Raw genomic sequence first — 20,017 nt, 5'->3', positions numbered from 1 at the left:
AGTCCCTGCCTGGTTTTGGGATGAGGGTTATGGCTTCATAGAATGTGTTCGGTAGTGAGCTTTCTCTTTCAATTTCATTGAAGAGTTGGAGGAGTATTGGTGTGAGCTCTGCTTTGAAGGCCTTGTAAAATTCCGCTGTAAAACCATCTGGTCCTGGACTTTTCTTAGCTGGGAGGTCTCTTATTGCTGTTTCTATTTCAGTGCTTGATATGGGCCTGTTAAGATAGTTTAACTCATCTTGGTTTAGTTTTGGCATGTCAATATTTGCTAGGAAGAGGTCCATTTCTGTCAGGTTCTCAAACTTATTAGCATAAAGTTTTGAGAAGTATTCCCTTATAATGTTCTGAATCTTGGTTGTTTCTGTGGTGATGTTTCCATTCTCATCTCTGAGTTTATTAATTTGGGTGTGTTCTCTTCTTTTTCTGATAAGATTTGCTAAGGGTCTGTCAATTTTGTTAAGTTTTTTGAAGAACCAACTCTTTGTTTTGTTGATTCTTTCTATAGTTTTTTTGGATTCTAATTCATTTAATTCTGATTTAATTTTGATTATTTCTTTCCGTCTACTGGATTGGGGTTTATCTTGCTGCTCTTTTTCAAGGAGGTTTAGATGTGTCATTAAATTGCTAGTTTCAGATCTCTCCAATTTGTTGATGTAGGAGCTCAGAGCTATAAACTTGCCTCTGAGTACTGCCTTTGCTGTGTCCCAGAGGAGCTGGTAATTTGTGTGTTCATTTTTGTTGAATAGCATGAACATTTGAATTTCCTTTCTAATCTCTTCCATGACCCACTCTTGGTTCAGCAGTGTGTTGTTTAGCCTCCATGTGATACCGGACTTTCTTTGGTGGCTTTTGGTGTTGAGTTCTAATTTTATTCCCTTGTGGTCAGAGAGAATGCAAGGTATAACTTCAATGTTTCTGAGTTTAGACAAGTTTGCTTTGTGGCCTAAAATGTGGTCTATTTTAGAAAACGTTCCATGTGCTGCTGAGAAAAACGTGTATTCTGATGCTGCTGGGTGAAATGTTCGGTAGATGTCTGTTAAGTCTAGTTGATCTATGCAGTTGTTTAGATCTGCGGTTTCTCTGTTGAGTTTTTGCCGAGTTGATCTATCTAGTGGGGAGAGTGGTGTGTTAAAATCCCCAACAATTAATGTCTTTGGATCTATATGGGATTTGAGGGAAAGTAGTGTTTCTTTGATAATTTTGGGTGTTCCATTGTTTGGCGAATAGATATTTAGAATTGTAATATCCTCCTGAAGGAGAGATCCTTTAATTAGTATGTAGCGACCTTCTTTATCTCTTCTCACGAATTTTAATTTGAAGTCTATTTTATCCGATATTAGGATTGCAACTCCCGCCTGTTTATGGGGGCCATTTGCTTGGTAGATTTTGTTCCAGCCTTTAACTTTGAAAATGTGTTTGTTTTTATGGGCAAGATGTGACTCCTGCAGGCAGCAGATAGAAGGGTCTTGTTTTTTAATCCAACTAGACAGTCTATGTCACTTAATTGGAGAGTTCAGTCCGTTAACGTTAAGAGATAGGACTGAGAGGTATTTGGGAGTTCCTGCCATGTTATCCACCTTCTTGGGGACTGCAAAAACTGAGTTCTTCCTATGGTTCTTGGATTCTCAGTTTGGGTGCAGTTTCTTGGCCTTTGTTACGGTCTTGTTGGTTTTCTATGTGTAGGACATCTTTAAGAATCTTTTGTAGGGCTGGTTTGGTGGAGATGTATTGTTTCAATTTTTCTTTGCTATGGAAGGTTTTTATTTGGCCTTCAGTTATGAAGGAGAGTTTAGCTGGGTACAGTATTCTTGGTTGATAGTTGTTTGTTTTTAGGGCATGGCATACATCATTCCAGGCTCTTCTTGCTTTGATTGTCTCTGCTGAGAAATCTGAGGTGATTCTAATTGGTTTCCCTTTATAGGTGATTACCCTTTTGTCCCTGACAGCTTTAAGGATCTTTTCCTTGTTCTGAGTTGATCCTGTGTGGATTATAATGTGACGGTGGGATTTCCTATTCTGGTCTGGTCTATTTGGGGTTCTAAAAGCTTCTTGTAACTGAATAGGCCTATCTTTTTGTATGTTTGGGAAGTTCTCTGCTAGGATCCTGTTAAACAAATTTCCTAGACCATTAACTTCTGTTTCTAGGTGCTCCTCTACACCCATTATCCTTAGATTAGGCCTTCTGATGGTGTCTTCCAGGTGTTGGATAGATCTATCATATTTCTTGGACTTGTCTTGGATGGTTGTATGTTCTTTCTCTATAATATCTAGGCTGTCTTCAATCCCTGAGATTCGATCTTCTGCATGGTCTAACCTGCTGTCAAGACTCTCTACTTTGTTTTTTAACTCTTTTCCTTCTAGTTGGTCAGCTTTGATGGCTTCAAGTTCTTTGTTGAAGCTCTGTTTTAGGTCTTGTATGAATTTCTTTACTTCCTTAATTTGGTGTTCAGTGTTTGTTCTCAAATCACTTAGTTGATTGGTTATGGTTTCTTTGGACTCCCATTTCTTCTGTTGGGTTCCATTCAGCATTCCCTTTGTGGTCTCCCTAACTTCCTTCAGCTCTTTGTTAATGGATTCCATGAATGCCTTTAGTGATCTTTGTGTATTCTCTACCTGGTCTCTCAATTCCTGTATTACTCTTTGATTAGCTTCTTCCCTTTCATGGGATTCCTGTAGTTCTCTTTCCTCTCGTTCGTGGGATTCCTGCAGTTCTCTTTGAGTGTTCTCAGCCTGCTCACGCCATTCCTCCCTTTCTCTTTGAGTATTCTCAAGTTGTTCACGCAAATCCTGTATCAGTTTTTGAGTAGCTTCCTCACGCTTATGATATTCCTGTATAAGCTTTTGGGATGCCTCCTCTCTCTCCCTTTCACGCTCATACAGAGTCCTTTGTACATTGTCAAACTTCTCATTTATCATGTTTGCCAGCAGTGATTGTAGAGCTATTTGGGAACTCTCCTCTGGATTATTCATTATCTGTTCTGACCCCTGATTATCAAGATTGGGACTTGAGATATCCAGATTTGCCATTTTTCTAGTGTTTTTTTGGCTTACTCTGCCCATTTGAGATGAAAATAGCACCAGTTTTGTGCTAGAACACTATCTTAAGGCAACCATCAATCAAAGTTTGCATTTGTACAGTCAATAGTCTACAGATACAATCTAGTTCAACAGATACATCTATTCAACATCAAACAACTATATGTTAATGGGCTTCGAACCGCAGAGAAGAATTTGGAAAACCAGAAATTATTAGGGTTAGGGAGAGATGTGGGTAGAAAATAGGAATAGATTGGTGTGGGGAGGCACAGGGAGAGTTAACTATGTCCTAATCCCAATGCAGGAAATAGGTTGGGTAGGATGCATGTAGAGAGAGAGAAAAAAAGAAGAATGGGAAAGGGAAATGAAAAGAGACAAGAAAAAAATAGAAACGTAAAAATTAATATTATTATGGAGATTAACAGACCATCTATTTAGAGAGGAATGTGAGTATATTAATAGAAGGGTAGGGACATAGAGGAGAAGTGAAAAACTTAAAAAAATGCTTAAAATATTATATAGGTATAAAGAGGTAGTACTGCTATTAAGGAATTTAAGTCTCAGAGGTTTTGAATTGAGTAATAAATTTGTGGATTAAGTGTGTACACAATGGGGGATAGGGTCTACTAGTTAACTACGGGTTTATCTGAGGATGTACAGGACAAGAGTTAAGTCACATACAGAAGATCAAAAGAGAAGAAAAGGTGAAAAGGATTAGAAAGGGAGAAAAAAGATCAGAAGTTCAGTAGAGCTAGACAAAAAAAACAAAAAGATAGTTAAGAAAGAAAGAAAAAGAGAAAGAAGACAAGAAAAGAAAGGAAAACGCACATTCATGTGTTCCTAAAATAAAAATTATAAGAGGAAAAAAAAGTTACTGGAAAACAATTATTTTTTCAAAAAAGGCAAAGATTAAAGATTAATAAAATTTTTAGAAAAGGAAAAAAATTTATATATATATAAGGTACCAAAAAAAAGAAAAAAAGAAAAAAAAAGAAAAGAAGAGGAAGAAAAAAAAATCTTTGATTTTTTTTTGATTTTTTTTTGGGAGGGGTGGGAAGAATCCTGTATCTCCCTTTTGTCTATAACCAGCCTCTTGTTGGAGTCTTTGGTCAGCTTGAGGTCCTGTGGCTTGATTGGTTTCTTAAGTCAGTTTGTTCGAACAGGCAGAAAAATGCTCTGCTTTACCCAAGATTTTGAGATCCCCCTCCCAGATTAGTTTACTGGGAGGGTGATCTGCTTTGAGAATCACAAAAGAGGGGGATGCAGTGGTGAGGCTAGGTTCTGGGTAGGGTTGAGGCCTTTCAACAATCAGTAGCTTTTTCCTGGGGCTAACACAGAGCCCAGCCTGGAGCCGTTCTCAGGGTTTCTGTTTTTCAATTGATTGTGGAGGCTGCTAGAGGGAGGGGCAGCCTCTAGCTCTGGTTACCCAGTGAGGAAAGCCACTCCAATGGCTGGTGCCTGAGCTGGGTGACTTTTCCCTGGATGGAGCCGAGTCTGGCAGGTCACTTCGCCATTAAGTTCTTGTGACCTGCTAAATGACTCGTTTTATTCCAAGGCCTGGGTTGGAGCTGGCAGCTCCTCCGAGCTTTGTCGGTATCCAAGATGGAGATCACCTGTGCTGGGGGGGGAGGGGTGGCCTTCCCTCCTCTGCTCCCTGAGAAGGAGTGAGGACGTCGGGCTTCTACTCACGTCGAGTCTTGGATCCTGGGTCGTCTCTGGTCTGCGAACTGCAGGATGAAGATGTCCGCTCCTTGTGGGTTCTTGCTGGTGTTGAGTAGAATCCGCTCGCCCGCTGCGTCTGGCTCCTTCATCCCGGACATTCTGTGTGAGCGCTCAGTTATGGCCCGGACTGCGGGCTCCGCCGCGACCCTGCCGCCGCCACCGCCGTGGCTGCTGGCAGGCGCTCGGATGTGTCTTTTTGCCTTGGCTTCCCCTCTCTTGTCTAACTCTCTGTCCTGTGATGGCACACTTGGTGTGATTCTCTGGCTTAGGACTGTTCACTGGAACTCTAAAACTGCTTTCTATGCGAGAGCTTGTTCAGATTCCAGCTTCTCCTCCGCCATCTTCCCGGAACTCAATAGTCTAACTTTATTTCCTGTGAATTTCTACTCTGAAAGGTTGGACTTTCCTTCTGATTGGTTAATGTGCATGCCTTTTAGAGTTCTACATTCAAGTGTAGGCTTCATAGTTGTTTGTGTTAATGATTAAGTCTTTCAGGGAGGGGAGAAAAGATTTAAAAAGAAGAAAACTGATAGCAAAACATTTAGAAAAATAGAGCTTAAAGAAAAGACAAGTAGGAAAAAAATGTTCTGAATTATTTGGGGAATAAATAAAGCAAGGCTACAAGAATCCACAAGATGTTCATTCTAACCAATAAGAAACAGCTTTCAAAAGAAGTTGTTGAGGGGGGAGAGGAGGAGATGGGAAGGGATGGGAAGGGGAAACAAAGGAGGAGGCAACATGCTTGATAAGAAATGTACTCATTATCTTGCCCACGTAATTGTAACCCCTCTGTATGGTATTTTCACAATAAAAAAAGTAAAAAATAAAAAAGAACTGCTAAGTCTAAAAGGGCTGGAATATGGCTCAAATAGTATAGAGTGCTTACCTAGCAAATTTAAAGTTCCTGAGTTCAAATCTGAGTACCACAAAGAAAGATAAAAGGAAAAGAATGAAGAGAGGAAGGGAGGGAGAGAGGAAGGAAGGAAAGAAAGGAGGGCAGCTGCTCATCTGGCAGTAGAACCTCCGAGTTCAGAGAAGGATCGCCATAGGTGTGAGGTGCAGACTTAGGAAGAGAGCACCCTTTGGCTGTCACTGTAGGCTCAGATGTGACCCAGTGTATCTCAGTGGTCATTTTCATGGCCTCTCTCCTCACTATCCTATGTAAGACCCCAAGTCAAAACCCAATGCCATTTCCATCTCCTTATCTAAGACCCTACAATATCATAGCTAGTTTTCAGGCTACCTCACTGTTCCCTCAGCCACAGTGATTTTGTAAAACTGCAGATCTAGTTATAAAATCTTCCTGCTTTATTTCACAGACCTTTACTTTGGCTTCCCCTGTGCACTCATACTTCCCATTTGTCAGTTCGTCAAACACATTCTCTCACTTATAGATCTCTGCACCAATCAGAGATCCGCTTTATGTGTATATTAATCTCTCATTTTTATGGTCTTCATCTCCTACCTTTGGCCAATTCCTCAACTCTCATGTAAGCTAGACAATCATCAGTGAGCTCTTCCCTAACTACATGCTCTTTAAGAGGCACACGAGTTAATTGACTTACTGAGATATTCTTTTACTAGCCTCTGGCTGTTGTCTTTTCTCCAGTGCTCATATTTAGGCCAACACTCACAGGCTACCTTTTATTTTAGATGGTTGCCATTGGAATGTGCTGAGAGCACACAATGTAGATTCTGTACTTTAAAAGGTTCAATGGTGCATGAAGATTTTTGAAAAAGTCTTTCTTTCCTCTGCCTACTCACTATAAACCTGAGAAAGATTTTCCAAAACTGTCTTTCCCAACCCAGGTGATAAAACTCTATCCTATTTGCTTATTCCAAAAACCTTTTACTTTTCTTCCTCACAGATCACATCTACCTTTTAGCAAACCATATCAATTCTTCCTTTAAAAGATAATCTCATTCCCATATTTAGTACTTCTTCTATGGTCACAGTAGTTTAAGACTTTTCTGGCTGAAATATTGAAATTATCTTTGCAATATTTTGCTTCTATCTTCAATTCTCCAGTTCATTTGTCTCCATCAATTCTTCTCCACATAGCACACAAAGTGTGCTTTTTTTTTTATTATTTTATTTTATTTTATTTGTGAACATATTGTACAGAGGGGTTACAATTACATGGGCAGGATAATGCATACATTTCTTACCAAACATTGCAACCTCCTTCTTTGTTTACCCTTCACTTCCCTTCCCAGCCTCCCCCCTCCCCCCCACTCCTCCCCTTTCCACCCCCCCACCCCCACCCCCACCACAGCACCGACGTTGTAAAGCTCATTTTCAACATGACAACTTGTACTTCTCATTGTTGCAACAGGTCCACCTGTATCCTTAAACGACTTGTTTTTCCCCATCTCCTCCACAAGTTATACTGACATCAAATATAGTGAAAGCAGGGGTTATACTGTGGGGGAGGGACATACAAAGCAACAAAGAAATAATCTTATAAATGCATTAGAAACACATGCATGAAAGAAAAAAACGTTAAAATACATATCTAAGGGTTCATTTTCCTAACATCACATTATCTGACCTTTTCCGCTTGACTCATACATATACTAGATATTGCAAATAAGAGAAACCATGGGACCTATGTTTCTTTGGGCCTGGCTTACTTCACTTAATATAATTTTTTCCAAGTTTTTCCATTTCCTAACAAATGGGGAAATGTCATTCTTTCTGATGGAGGCATAGAATTCCATTGTGTATATATACCACATTTTCTTGATCCATGTTGTATATATACACAGTGTGCTTATTTTTAAAAATGAGTTATTATTTTTAAAAATAAGTCATCTGTCACTCCTGAAACCATTTCGACACTTCCCATTTTATGCCAGACAAAATGCAGAGCCTTCAAGGCTTAATTTTAATTAGCCAATTAATTTTTTTTTTTTTTTTTGTCGGTCGTGGGGCTTGAACTCTGGGCCTGGGCGCTGCCCTTCAGCTCTTCAGCTCAAGGCAAGCACTCTACCACTTGAGCTACAGCGCCACTTCCGGTTTTCTGGTGGTTTATTTGAGATAGAGTCTCACGGTCTCTCCTGCCCGGGCTGGCTTTGAACCTCGATCCTCAGATCTCAGCCTCCTGAGTAGCTAGGATTACAGGCGTGAGCCACCAGCGCCCGGCTAGCCAATTAATTTTTTAAGGCAGAGTCTTGCCATATAACTCAGGGAGGCCCCAAACTCATGATCTTCTTTTCCAGTGCTGGAATTATAGGTGTGCGCTATCATGCATATCTATAGGGTTTTATATGATTTGGTCTCTTGCTACCTGTGCAGTCTCCCCCTCTATCCCATTCTAGTCCCCCTCACTAGACACTAGTCATGGCGACCTACCTACTGGTCTTAGACTACTTCAGGCACATAGCATATGGCACTTTACAGCCTTTCTACTTTCTGTACTTTCTGCCCTTGAATTGAAGTTAATCAGATGACCTCCTCAGCTTGATAGCTGTATTTTCCTTACAATGCCATCAATAACATGTAATTATCCATAGGGCTGAGCTCAAGAACCCCTACCATGGAAACATTTTAGGTGTTTAATAGTCACGTGTGAACAGCACAAATACAGAGCCTTTCTGTCATCACAGAACAGTCTCAGACGACTCTAGAAAAATTTCAAGGTCCTATTTACGTCTGAGCCCTTAGCACAATGCGGAAAGAAAAGAGAAAAATAGTAAAGATGCAAGGGTTAAAAAAAAAGAATGAAATAGAACTACCTTCTCTGGCATGAATTAACCAACTAGTCACTAGTGTGTAATTCATACCTGAAATGGATAGCCCATATACTGATTCTAAACTTAATGTTTACCCAAAAGTGTATTATTTGGATCAAATGAACTATTTGTCTTTTAAAACGTGTGTTGACAAATGAAATGCCACCTTAGGATCTACTACTGCAAACTGACCAGTCCCTTTCTTATGTCACTGCTACTGCTATACAGATATAATTAAAGCTTTCTTTAGAGTAAAATAGGCAGCAAATCGGATTTACGGTTAATATGATCCCCTCAGCTTTAATAATAATTGGTTTTAATTTTCCCTTTGAGGACTGAAATAAAATACCCTTTGTCTCATACCACACCTGTAATCCAACTCTGGGCACCAAACTCTTATAAATGAGCTGTCTCTGGTATTTTCTGAATGGCTTCCAGGTGGAAATGTGTCACAGTTTATCTGCACTTTCAAATAAGAAAGATGATTACTGCATGTCCTGCCATTTGGAGTGATGGGACATGTCAGGTGCATGCCTTGTAGATTAAGTCTATGGAGATGTGAAGCTTTGGCTGTTTAGAAGAATTTAATGTGCAGGAAAACTTCTGTACACATATGGTGATTTCCCTCCAGTAGAGAATATACAACCTTAAAGTTTCTTTCTTCTTTTTCTTCCTTCCTTTCTTTTGCAGAGCTGAGGACCACGCTCAGGGCCTTGCAGTTGCCAGGCAAATGCTCTTTCACTGAGCTATATTACCAACCCCCCTTTATTTTTTATTCTACAGAGTATTAGCTAAGATGGTATTTATTAGTGTATTCATTGGAGCATTCTTAGGGCTGCCTTGACTGTCTGTCTGTCTTCAAATGCTTCTTCAAACTAGTTTTGACATCCTACTTTTTATTAATTAATGGGTTGACTAAGAGTTAGATGCACTCATCATAGAAATCTAACTTGGTTGGGTTTTGCTATTGGGTCCAACGCAATAGCTCGGGTGGGTTTAGTAGAAGCTAGGTTTAGTCGGACAGTTTGTGCTGAGTATTTTCCAACAGACCTCTCAAACTATTCAGCAGATGATTCTGTGCCCTGGGAGGTTGCTACACAGGGATTACATCCATGAGCATAGTACAATCTCCATCATTGCTTGTGATGCAGACTGGTCTTCATGACCATGCTCAATCCTCAGCCACAGAATAGAAATCAAATCCCTACCTTGATCCCATTTCTTGATGACCCCAGCAACTGGTTGTTTAGGAAACGATTAGAGTTATGAGTAGAGAAGGTGTTGGGTTCAAATTGCTACCTTCTCAGCTCTTCTCTCAGCTCTGCCACTGCTTTAATGGAGAACCATCAGCCAAGTTGAAGTGCCTTCAAAAGGATAAAGCACCAGATAAAAAAGGCCAAAAATGAAGACTTCACTTTGTTGGCCTTTTATAGGCTAAAGTTTGAATAGTTAAGCTTAACATTTCATTTGGATAAAATTGGAGAGATCAGTTATTGAAGACCTCTTTCAAGAAACTTATATTAAGAACAGCCTTGAGCTAGGCCACAGGTGACTCATGCCTGTAATCCTACTCAAGAGGCTGAGATTTGAGGATCGCAGCTTGAAGCCACCCCAGGCAGGGAAATCCATGAGACTCTCATTTCCAATTAACCACCCAAAAGATGGAAGTGGAACTGAGTCTCAAGTGGTAGAGTGCCAAGTCTTGAGCACAAAAGCTCAGAGACAGCACCTGGGCCCTCAGTTCCAGCCCCAGTACTGGAATGGCAAAAGAAAGAGAAAAACGCCACCTTAAAGAACTGTTGGCTACAGATAGGGAATCTTTTTTGAAGTTACAATGCTCAAAATAATAGGCATTTCCCAGCGTCAGTGGCTCACGCCTGTAATCCTAGCTACACTGGAGGCTGAAATCTGAGGAGTGCTGTTCAAAGCTAGCCTGGGCAGGAAAGTCCTTGAGACTCTTATCTCCAAAAAACCCCTTAGAAAACTGGAAGTGGCACTGTGGCTTACACAGTAGAACACTATCCTTGAGCTGAAGAGCTAAGGAACAGCGCCCAGGCTCAGAGTTCCCACGACTGCCAAAAACAAACACAAAAACCAAAAAACCCAAAAAAACTAGGCATTGTTTAATCCTAGAAAATCATACTATAATGAGGTACTGTTGCTTCCATCTTGAGGTGAAGATACAATGAACTGAGATTTAGATATCATACATTATTTGTCCAGGTTCCATTTGCTCTGTTCTAAGGCCCACACTTACTATTCTTATGCTGAGTGTCAGGGAGTCTATTTTCTCTTCTGATCTAACAAAGACTCTTGTTAGATCTCTAATGCTTTACAGTGAAAGTTTGAGGAAAAATTCTCAAAATAATAGCTAGAAAACAACAAAAGAGAAATAGTAGGAGCAGAGAGCTTTTTCATAAGCAGAATGTGGAAGTGAGGCAGAGAAATCGCCTAATTAGCTACAGCACAAGACATCTGACTTACTGGGGAATGGTGTGATGAGATTTGCCTAATATAGGTATGGAGGGGTGGCCTGGCTGCTGGTGATTGGCTGAAAAGGGACTGTTAGTTGTTTTCTTAATGACTCATAGCTGAGCTATTGCAGCTTTTCCACCTATACAGCTAGTAACCAGAAAAAAGAAAAAATAAGTGTTTCTTCCTGCCTCCTCCAAACCTGAGCCACCTGACCTCATTCTTGGAAGTTGGGAAAGACTTCTATGCCTCTAAAGGCTTCTCAACCTACCTGCTTTTCCTCAAGAACTAAATATCAGGAGTAAAAAATTCTTTGCTTGCTTACTTTTCTCCTAAAATTATGACAACTATAGAAATACTGCTTTTTCATAAAGCACAAGTTTAAATATACCTGTGAATTTATTTTCTCACTGCCTTTTGAGATATCAGATGTGTTTTGAGAACAGCAAAGAAAATTACCCCAGAATCCAATGTAGGCAAGCTGTTAATAACTAGGCTTTATTGAAGAACATTGATAAACCGTGTCTCTTCCTGAAATCCAACTACAAGGGAACCTTTGAAAGGTACCTTGTTTAGAAGATGCATTTAGCTTTTAAACTGTTTGAGTTAATGAGAAGTTAGTAAGAAACAGTGAAATTGTAATTTAACAGCATATTATAAACTGTTCAATATTTTATAATACTACTAAAATTATTTATTACTTCATTATTAGAGTTTGAACTCAGAGCCTCATACCTGATAGGTAGGTACTCTACCACATACACCATACACCTATTCCTTTTTTATGTCTGTAATCCCAGGTACATGGTACAGGTAGATGGATTGTGTACAAGGCCCCTAGCTTGTTTGTTGAGATAGAGTCCCACTAGCTTCTTTTTCAGGAGCTGGTTTTGAACTGATATTCTCCTGATCTCTACTTCCTAAATTAATAGAATTACAGGTGTGCATAACCAGACCTAGGCCCTCAAAATGATTTCGCTTATTAAAGTTTCTATTAAGTTATTTAACAACTGAGAAAAAGTTCAAGTCCTACTTGGAAAAGGCAAGACAGTACTGAAGTTTCAACATCTCAGATTAAAAAAAAGTGACTCAAGATTTTACAAGACCTTTATAATCACATACATTTTCATGTACTTTTGCCATGATTCTCAAAAATGATGATACATCAAGTAACTCAATATTCATTAAATTAATAGTACATTTGCTTTATTTCTATTCAGCTGTAAAATAATATTGTCCATGTTATTTAGGTTCCAACAGCAAGTGTCCAATCAATTTATACCATTTTTGGTAATGAGTAGAACTTTCTTATAGTACTAATGATGACTGGGCAGTCTAACAGAGATAGTAGGAGATGAACAAGTTCCTCTTCATAATTATCTCTTAATTTTAGCACATAATTGATTTTTATCCCATTGGTGACTTGTGGCCATAATTTCTATGTTTCATATACCATGCAATACAGCATTGCTATTTGGGTAGGGATTTCTTTATTGATCTTGGCACTTGGCTTGTGCTTGCTTACTTGCTGAGATCTTATTGCCCAGATACTACTGTGTAAGTGGTATTTGTGAGCCACTTAAATTTTCCTTGATGATGTTAACAAGTCATCCAGAGGACTTAGATTATCTATTCGATGTACTGCAAGTACATTTTTCTCATGCTTTGGGTAACATTTGATGGATGAGGTATAGATTTTGGGTGAGCTTATTGGTCTCATTGTGGAAGCTATTTCTTCTACTTTTCCACTTCCAGCACTCCCTTCATGAATAATTGTCTTATCAAAGTAACCCACAAATTTCTTTGTTAGGTTGGAAAAGGTCTGTGATAAATTGTGAAATTTACTCCAAGGTTTTACAGTAGTAGCCTGACTACTAATTTGCATCTTTGGTTTATCATGCACAGCTCTGTGGATCATTTCAGTAGCTATAGCTTTTATAGCTCCTTTCTCTGCTGTGGACAACGAACTTTGGGGTTTGCAGACAGGAATAGATGGCTCTCTGATTAAAGATTTTAGGATGGCACAATTTCTTTCTAAAACAAAATTTGTTCTTCTGTATTGGTAAAAATGTTCTCTTTCCTTAAAATGGGAAGAAAATCTATTTCTTGTCAAAAGTAATGCTCGTATATGTCTTGAGTCATGGAAAATCATGGGATGTGTTTCACTTTGTTCCTGTGGGTTTTTAAAAAAGAGATTTAGTCATTAGTCTATTAAGGTAAGAAAGCTACATATATTTTTTAAAACCTGAAGTTAAAATAGTAAAATACTCTAACGATGACTTACATCAAGGTATTTAAGATGGACAATAATACATTCAAATATATAAAAGCAGGCTACTTGTATACTACATACTTATAATTTTGTATTCTTAAATCCTTTTGCAAATAAAGTGGTATATGTTGAAATAAACATTTCATAAAGGTTTGAAAAGGGAAATGAAGCTATTGTCAAAGGCAACTAGTTTGTAGAATGGTACAGTGTACTGTCTCCTCCCGAAATCTAACTACAAGGGAACCTCCAAGGTTTCTTTTTAATGTTTTTTATTGTAGAAATACTGTACAGAGGGGTTACAGTTACATGAGTAAGGTATTGAGTACATTTCCTATGGAGCATTGTTACCTCCTCCTTTGTTTTCCCTCTACCATCCCTTCCCTCCCCCCCTCCCCAACTCCCTCCCCCATTAAGTTGTAAAGTTCATTTTCAACATAGTGTCTTGTACATCTCATTATTACAATGGGTCATCCTGTATCCTTATTTCAGCATTTTGTTATTTCCCTTCCCCTCCCCAAATTAGAAAAATGTATATACAAGATGCAGGACACCGGAATCAAATACAATGGCAACAGGGGTTATACCATGGGGGAAGAACGTACAAAGAAACAAACAAAAATTACATAGTACATTATAAGTACATTAAAAGAACAACAAGAAAGGTAAACTCTCTTGTGTCTCTATCTTGGAGTCTTGGAGTTCATTTCACTTAGCATCAGCTTATATAGTCATATGTACATAGCTTTTGACCTCTTCTGCTTGTCTTAGACATATACTTGTTATTGCAGATAAGAAAAACCATGGGACCTATGTTTCTTTATGCAAAGACCTAAGTTTAAACCCCCATACAGTTTTTAAAAATATTGCTTACTAGCTTAATATGTATTCATAGAATGAAATAGTCAAAGGATAGATGAACTCAAACACAGACCATTTTAATCATAGCAAAATCTGTTCCTTTTTCAAACCTCACAATTCCAGTATTAGTTCCCACAACCTTTACTTCTTGCCTTTGGGTGATAAAGTTAACTCTAAAGGTCAATTATGCATATTATTGGTATTTAGTTTGTAAATTTTAACGCAGTGATTGTTATTTTTTTCTTTTAACATATAATTCATGGAGAAAGATATTATTCCTTGTACATGGTGTTCTTAGTATAAAAGGCAGGCTAATGCCTGTGATTACTAAAACAATGACAAGAGATGAGGTCTTTCTTTCTTTCTTTCTTTCTTTTTTTTTTTTTTTTTTTGTCGATCGTGGGGCCTGAACTCTGGGCCTGGGCACGTCTCAGCTCTTCAGCTCAAAGCTAACACTCTACCACTTGAGCCAAAGTGCCACTTATGGCTTTTTCTGCTTATGTGGTGCTGGGGAATTGAACCCAGGGCCTCATGTATGCAAGGCAAGTGCTCTACCCCTGAGCCACCTTCCCAGCCCAAGATTAGCTTTTCAATCACTGGTGTTGACAACAGTACTTAGAGTTAGCCACAGTGGTGGACATTAGCCATATTTTTGATCTGTCCACCACCTGAAGGAATTTTCCACTTAAAGTTTATGTACCCATTAATAGAGACAGAAACTATCTTTTGCAGCCTTGCCGGGGTCACGGTCTAGGCATGGGACCTAGATATGCCTGTTAGGACTTTTTACTTTAGAAACAGGAGGGACTGTGAAAAACACTCAAGTTGGTGGAAGTCTGGCGGACAGACTGGAGAAAGTGTAACTCCTCCAACAACAGAGTTGTGAGCTTGACCTGTGATAATGGCAGGGACCAACCCCACCAAGCAGTCTAAGGCTGTGATTGGGGGTGATTTCTGACTTTTAAGCCATCTATTCTCTATCCTTCAGAGTCCTGTAGCATTATTGGTTACTAAATAATGGTAGCTATTACCATCTGAGATGTTCCTCTTTTGGTTGTACTAATGTCGATTATCTTGGCCTTTGGGTTTTTCAGTTCATCTTCAATGCACAAGGGGATCAAATCTTCCTTCTTTGCTGAATGATATTTACGTAATGGACGATTCCTGATTGTTCTATTTTCTCCTGTTCTAAAATTGTTTATTGGTAGAGGAAATGATCTTCTGAAAATGAACACAAGTTCAGTGAAACATTCATATACGAACTTATTATATCTCTACTAATCCCTATCCCACAAACATTTAAACGAATAGGATTATCCTTCCTGCCTAGTTTGGGGAGAAAACAAGAGTGGGGGAAGAAACAACACTAGGGTCAACAACATACCATCCTTTGTTTCTGTATGGGGAGGGACTACGCTGTGCAGATGAAGGAGAACAGCAAGGGCGGAGGTCTATTGGCCCCATCTTTTGCTGAGAGTCTGGGAGAAGGTTTACAGGACAACTTCATGCCAACAGAGGATGGCTTCAGTTTCGTGAAGAGGATGCAAGAAGACATTTGCATTCCAGGTCTCCCATGATTCACATGGGAGTTAGATAGAATATCTAGGCTTGCCAAGAGCCTTGTCCATCAGGATTGAGGTGACCTGGAGCAAAGGGCTGACATAGATGAGAGTCTTATCTAAAGGAAATGAGAGGTTCAGAGTAAGATTTGAGAGTGGACCCTGACCAAGTTTGGAGAAAATAGACTGTCAGCAGTCACAGAACATCAAGGTGTAGGGCTTGCTACAGCAAAGGCAGAGACCAGAGGTGAGGGACCCTTTCCTCATCACTTTCTCCTCTCCTTTTCCCCAACTGACAGCAAAGACAGCAAGGCTGAAAGAGTGACTCACATAGTAGAGTTACTTGTGCAATTTGCACGAAGCCCCGAGTTCCATCCCTAGTACAGAGAAACATAAGTTAAAAAATTTCAAAAGTAAATCACCTTTCATTTGCCGATTCTTTGAAGTCAACAGGATACAAAGATTTCTTCTTTTCATTTTCATTTTGAGCTGGAATTATAGCAAATTTTCATAAAAGACACATGTATTATGGTTTTTACAATGTCTTATATAAAATATTTTACAACCTAAATAACATTTGAAAAAGCCTTGAGTATAGCATATTCAGAAGGTACTTTGTAATTGAGAAAAACAGAATCGGAGAAGACATATCAAGACTTTCTCTATTGTTTGGCTAAGTTAGATCAAACATAAATGTGATCTTAAAGAATTTTTGTGGCAAAAGACAATTCTAAAATTTTCAAGTCTATCTGATATATCAAGTCAATATGGACCAGTAGGAAACCTGAGAAAGTTAAACACTATAGGTAGGTATCCCTTCTATCTGAGAGAATTAGATTAAAAGACAGCAATTATATCTTGTCCAAGGATGAACTCTTCCAGATATACCTGGTGACCACTCCACTGTACAGACATGTGCTATTAACAAAAAATATAACTTTTTGCTTGGCCCCTAAGAAATTTATTCCAGTACTTTCCAAACTTTCCTCCATGACATAAAAAACATTTCTTTAATACTATTTGTCCTATACCATTTAATACTGATAGCTAAATAAAGCACTTCATATACACAAAATGAAAACAGAGCATCTTGAAAGAATGAATAGATCCACACTGAATTACCAAAAGATGTAATCCAAGAAAACAAAAGCAAACACAGATAGCACTATACAACAGACAGCAATGAACACAGAATTTTATAAATTATATTATATACTTAATTATTATTGACCTTAAGACAAATCTTATTTTGTATGTTCCATGCAATCAAAGTGTTTGCTGCACTTGTATAACCTCTTTCCTCAGTTGCTTTAAGAACTTTCATTCTTGGTATTTTAAGACTTCTTCAATGTTAGATTTTTTTTGTTTTAACTTTGCTTCACTGAGATATTATTTACATACAATAAAATGTACACATTTTAAATGTTCAATTGATGAGCATATAAATCAAGAAAGAGTGAATGTCTATTATTCCAAGAATTTTTCCATGTCCCTTTTTCTGTCATTCAATTCATTCTGTTTTTTTTTTCCTTCAAACACACTGGTCAACTTAGTGATAGATATCTCATTGCCAAGGTAGTAATTTTGTCTAATCTAGTCATATTTTTGTCTTCTTCCATTAGATTCAGTTTGGATTTTGTAATTCTGCTCTTCTGATGTTTTACTCTATTTGCTCTTAATTCTATATTTTGCTGCTATAAATATAATTCAAAATTTTGTAGTGGCAATATTTACATGAAAATATTTTCACTCTTTTAGTATGATCTCACCCTTAAACTGTCTATTACATTTTCAGATCTTATAGAAATTATACAAAGCTCGCATTAATAATTTTTTGTATTGAAGTTTTGTCCCAATTCTCTCCTCCTGTTTCTGCCAGAATGTGACTATCAGCCATCTTTTTGAATATCTTTCATTTTTTTGGCAACAAAAGTTTTACACAGTTTTCTAGTTACCTAACCCTGATTAACTACATGAAATCTCTTGAATTTGGGCTTGCTGTTCTGTCCCAAACCTATAGGAGTAAATATTGTGTTGGCTGAGCTTCTTATTTACCTGGACCCTTAAATCTCCTCTTAGAAGTTAATGTGTAAATCTAGACTCTGTTAACTTGTTGTCAGCTGAGTGAACTGCTAAGAAAGATGGACCTCTAGAAAAACCACTTGGAAATTTGCTTTTGTGTACTACATATTTTGTGGAACCTTTTCATGACTCTAACCTTTTCATGATACTCTGCCCATTTACACACAAGATGTTCCTTGGATTTCATTGTTTTGTTCTCTCGTAGCAAGCAAGTCAGTCTGGGGAGACTTTAGTAAAAAGAAGATCTATGGCTCAGGGGTGCTTAATGAGGTTGTAGTTTTTCTTTGCACATTCATCCTTACAGCACAGTTCCAAAAACAGTTCCAAGGGAATCCTACTTTGTCTCTTCAGTTGTCAATTATCCTTTCAAGACTTCGCTCTCACAAGTGATGAAGTTTATGTTACAACTATCAGTCTATCTTAAAAAGCTTTTGTTGTTATTATAAAAGTGCTTTATAAAGGGGTGACAGTTACACGAATCAGGTAAATAATACATTTCTTTTTTTCTTTTTTTGGTCGGTCGTGGGGCCTGATTCTAGGCTTGGGCACTGTCCCTCAGCACTTCAGCTCAAGGCTAGTGCTCTACCACTTGAGCCACAGCACCACTTCCAGCTTTTTCTGCTTATGTGGTGCTGAAGAATTGACCCCAGGGCCTCATGTATGCAAGGAAAGTACTATACCACTGAACCACCTTCCCAGCCCAAGAATGCATTTATTTTTGGACAGTGTCACCCTCAGTATATTTTTTTTTGGTCATTCCTGTGCTTGAACTCAGGGCCTGGGCACTGTCCCTGAGATTTTTAACCCAAGGCTAGTGCTCTACCACTTTGAACCACAACATTACTTCCAGTTTTCCAGTGATTAATTGAGATAAGAATCTCACAGACTTTCCTGCCCAGGCTGGCTTTGAACCATAATCCTCAGATCTCAGCACCCTGAGTAGCTAGGGTTACAAGCCAGCAGCACCTGGCTTAGTATATCTTTTAAAAAATGAAATAGAATAAAGTATGGTGGACTATGTCACATAGATTCTAAGTAATAACTATGCAAAATGCAAAAATATGGTGATCAAGTTCAAAAGTAGTGGAGAGAAAGATAATTAGGACTCCATAAGTTATTTTTTATGGCATAGACATATATATATCTTTTGTATTCTTGATGTAAAATTTAATGCATATTAGGTCATGATATAAAAAGCATTGCTTACTATGAATTGTTGCGTGTGTGTGTGTGTACGCGCGCACGTGCGCGCGTGCGTGCACACGTGCTAACACTGGGGTTTAAACTCTGGACCTGGATGCTGCTGCCCCTAGCTTTTATGCTCAAAGCTGGTGTTCTATCATTTAAGACACATCTCCACTTCTACCTTTTTAGTGGTTAATTGGAGATAAAAATCTCATGGGCTTTCTTTCTTGGCTTTGAACAGTGATCCTCTGATCTCAGCCTCTTGAGCAGTGGCTTAAACTACTGGCATTCAGCTTACTATGAGCTGTTTTAAAAGTTGGAAAAACGGACTTGGAATGTGGCTCAGTGGTAAGGTGCTTGCCTTGTATGCATGAAGCCCTGGGTTTGATTCCTCATAGCCTTGAGCAAAAGAAACTCATGGACAGTGCCCAGGCCCTGAGTTCAAGCCCCAGGACTGGCCAAAAAAAAAAAAAAAACAAGTTGGAAAAAACTGATCTAAGCTAGTCCTGAATTGCTGGCATAAATGTGGCTGTCTGAAGCTCTTCTAGCCATGAAAAGATAAATCTTTGTGGGAAACACTTTCCTCATTTTTAGAAAGGAATAGACGGTTTTTTTTTTTCTGTTTTAGTGGGTGCTGTCATCCACAGTTATCTTCAATAGTGGTAGACATCAAAACAACAAGGCTTGAATAAGGTATTGGTTAAGTCAGCTGAGAAAAGATGGAAGAACTGTTAATTCTGTTAGTGTGTCTATTAATCCATCCACCTTTTCCCTGTTTTGAAACAAAGTCTCACTATATATAGTGTGCAAACCTTATAAGTAATTCAAGGTGGCTTAAAATTCAAGGTCCTCCTGCCTCAAACTTCTCCATACTGAGATTATTCATGTGTGCCACCACATCTGGCTGATGAAATAATTAAGCCTATGGATTAATCAGTCCTGGACCTGCTAAGCTTACTGAAACTTCTTGATATTTGGTGAAATGAATACCTTTATTGTTTAAGCCATCTTGTCAGATTATTTTTCAAACACAGGCAAAACTCTGTTAAATATGAAAGACTTTGATGGCTCAGAAACAGACTGGATGAAATCCTACA

At 38.6% G+C, this 20,017-nt stretch overlaps 1 protein-coding gene across 1 annotated transcript in view; it reads right to left on the bottom strand.

Annotated features, from left to right (window-relative positions):
- Positions 1-12,175: 12,175 nt before the first annotated feature.
- Positions 12,176-20,017, bottom strand: part of CUNH1orf141 (chromosome unknown C1orf141 homolog) — a 44,159-nt gene continuing 36,317 nt past the window's right edge. Inside the window, exons 7-9 of the mRNA XM_070025750.1 lie at positions 16,076-16,142; positions 15,126-15,315; positions 12,176-13,137 (exon numbers count right to left, since the gene is read on the bottom strand). Coding sequence (XP_069881851.1) covers positions 12,544-13,137; positions 15,126-15,315; positions 16,076-16,142 — 851 coding nt within the window. The 3' untranslated portion in view covers positions 12,176-12,543. The remainder of the gene's footprint in view (positions 13,138-15,125; positions 15,316-16,075; positions 16,143-20,017) is intronic.

Source organism: Dipodomys merriami, unplaced genomic scaffold, assembly GCF_024711535.1.
Source record: "Dipodomys merriami isolate MVZ:Mamm:240054 unplaced genomic scaffold, mDipMer1.0.p SCAF_172, whole genome shotgun sequence".
Lineage (NCBI taxonomy): Eukaryota > Metazoa > Chordata > Mammalia > Rodentia > Heteromyidae > Dipodomys > Dipodomys merriami.
The sequence above is the reverse complement of the archived record's forward strand: the minus strand, read 5'-3'. Positions and strand labels throughout refer to the sequence as shown.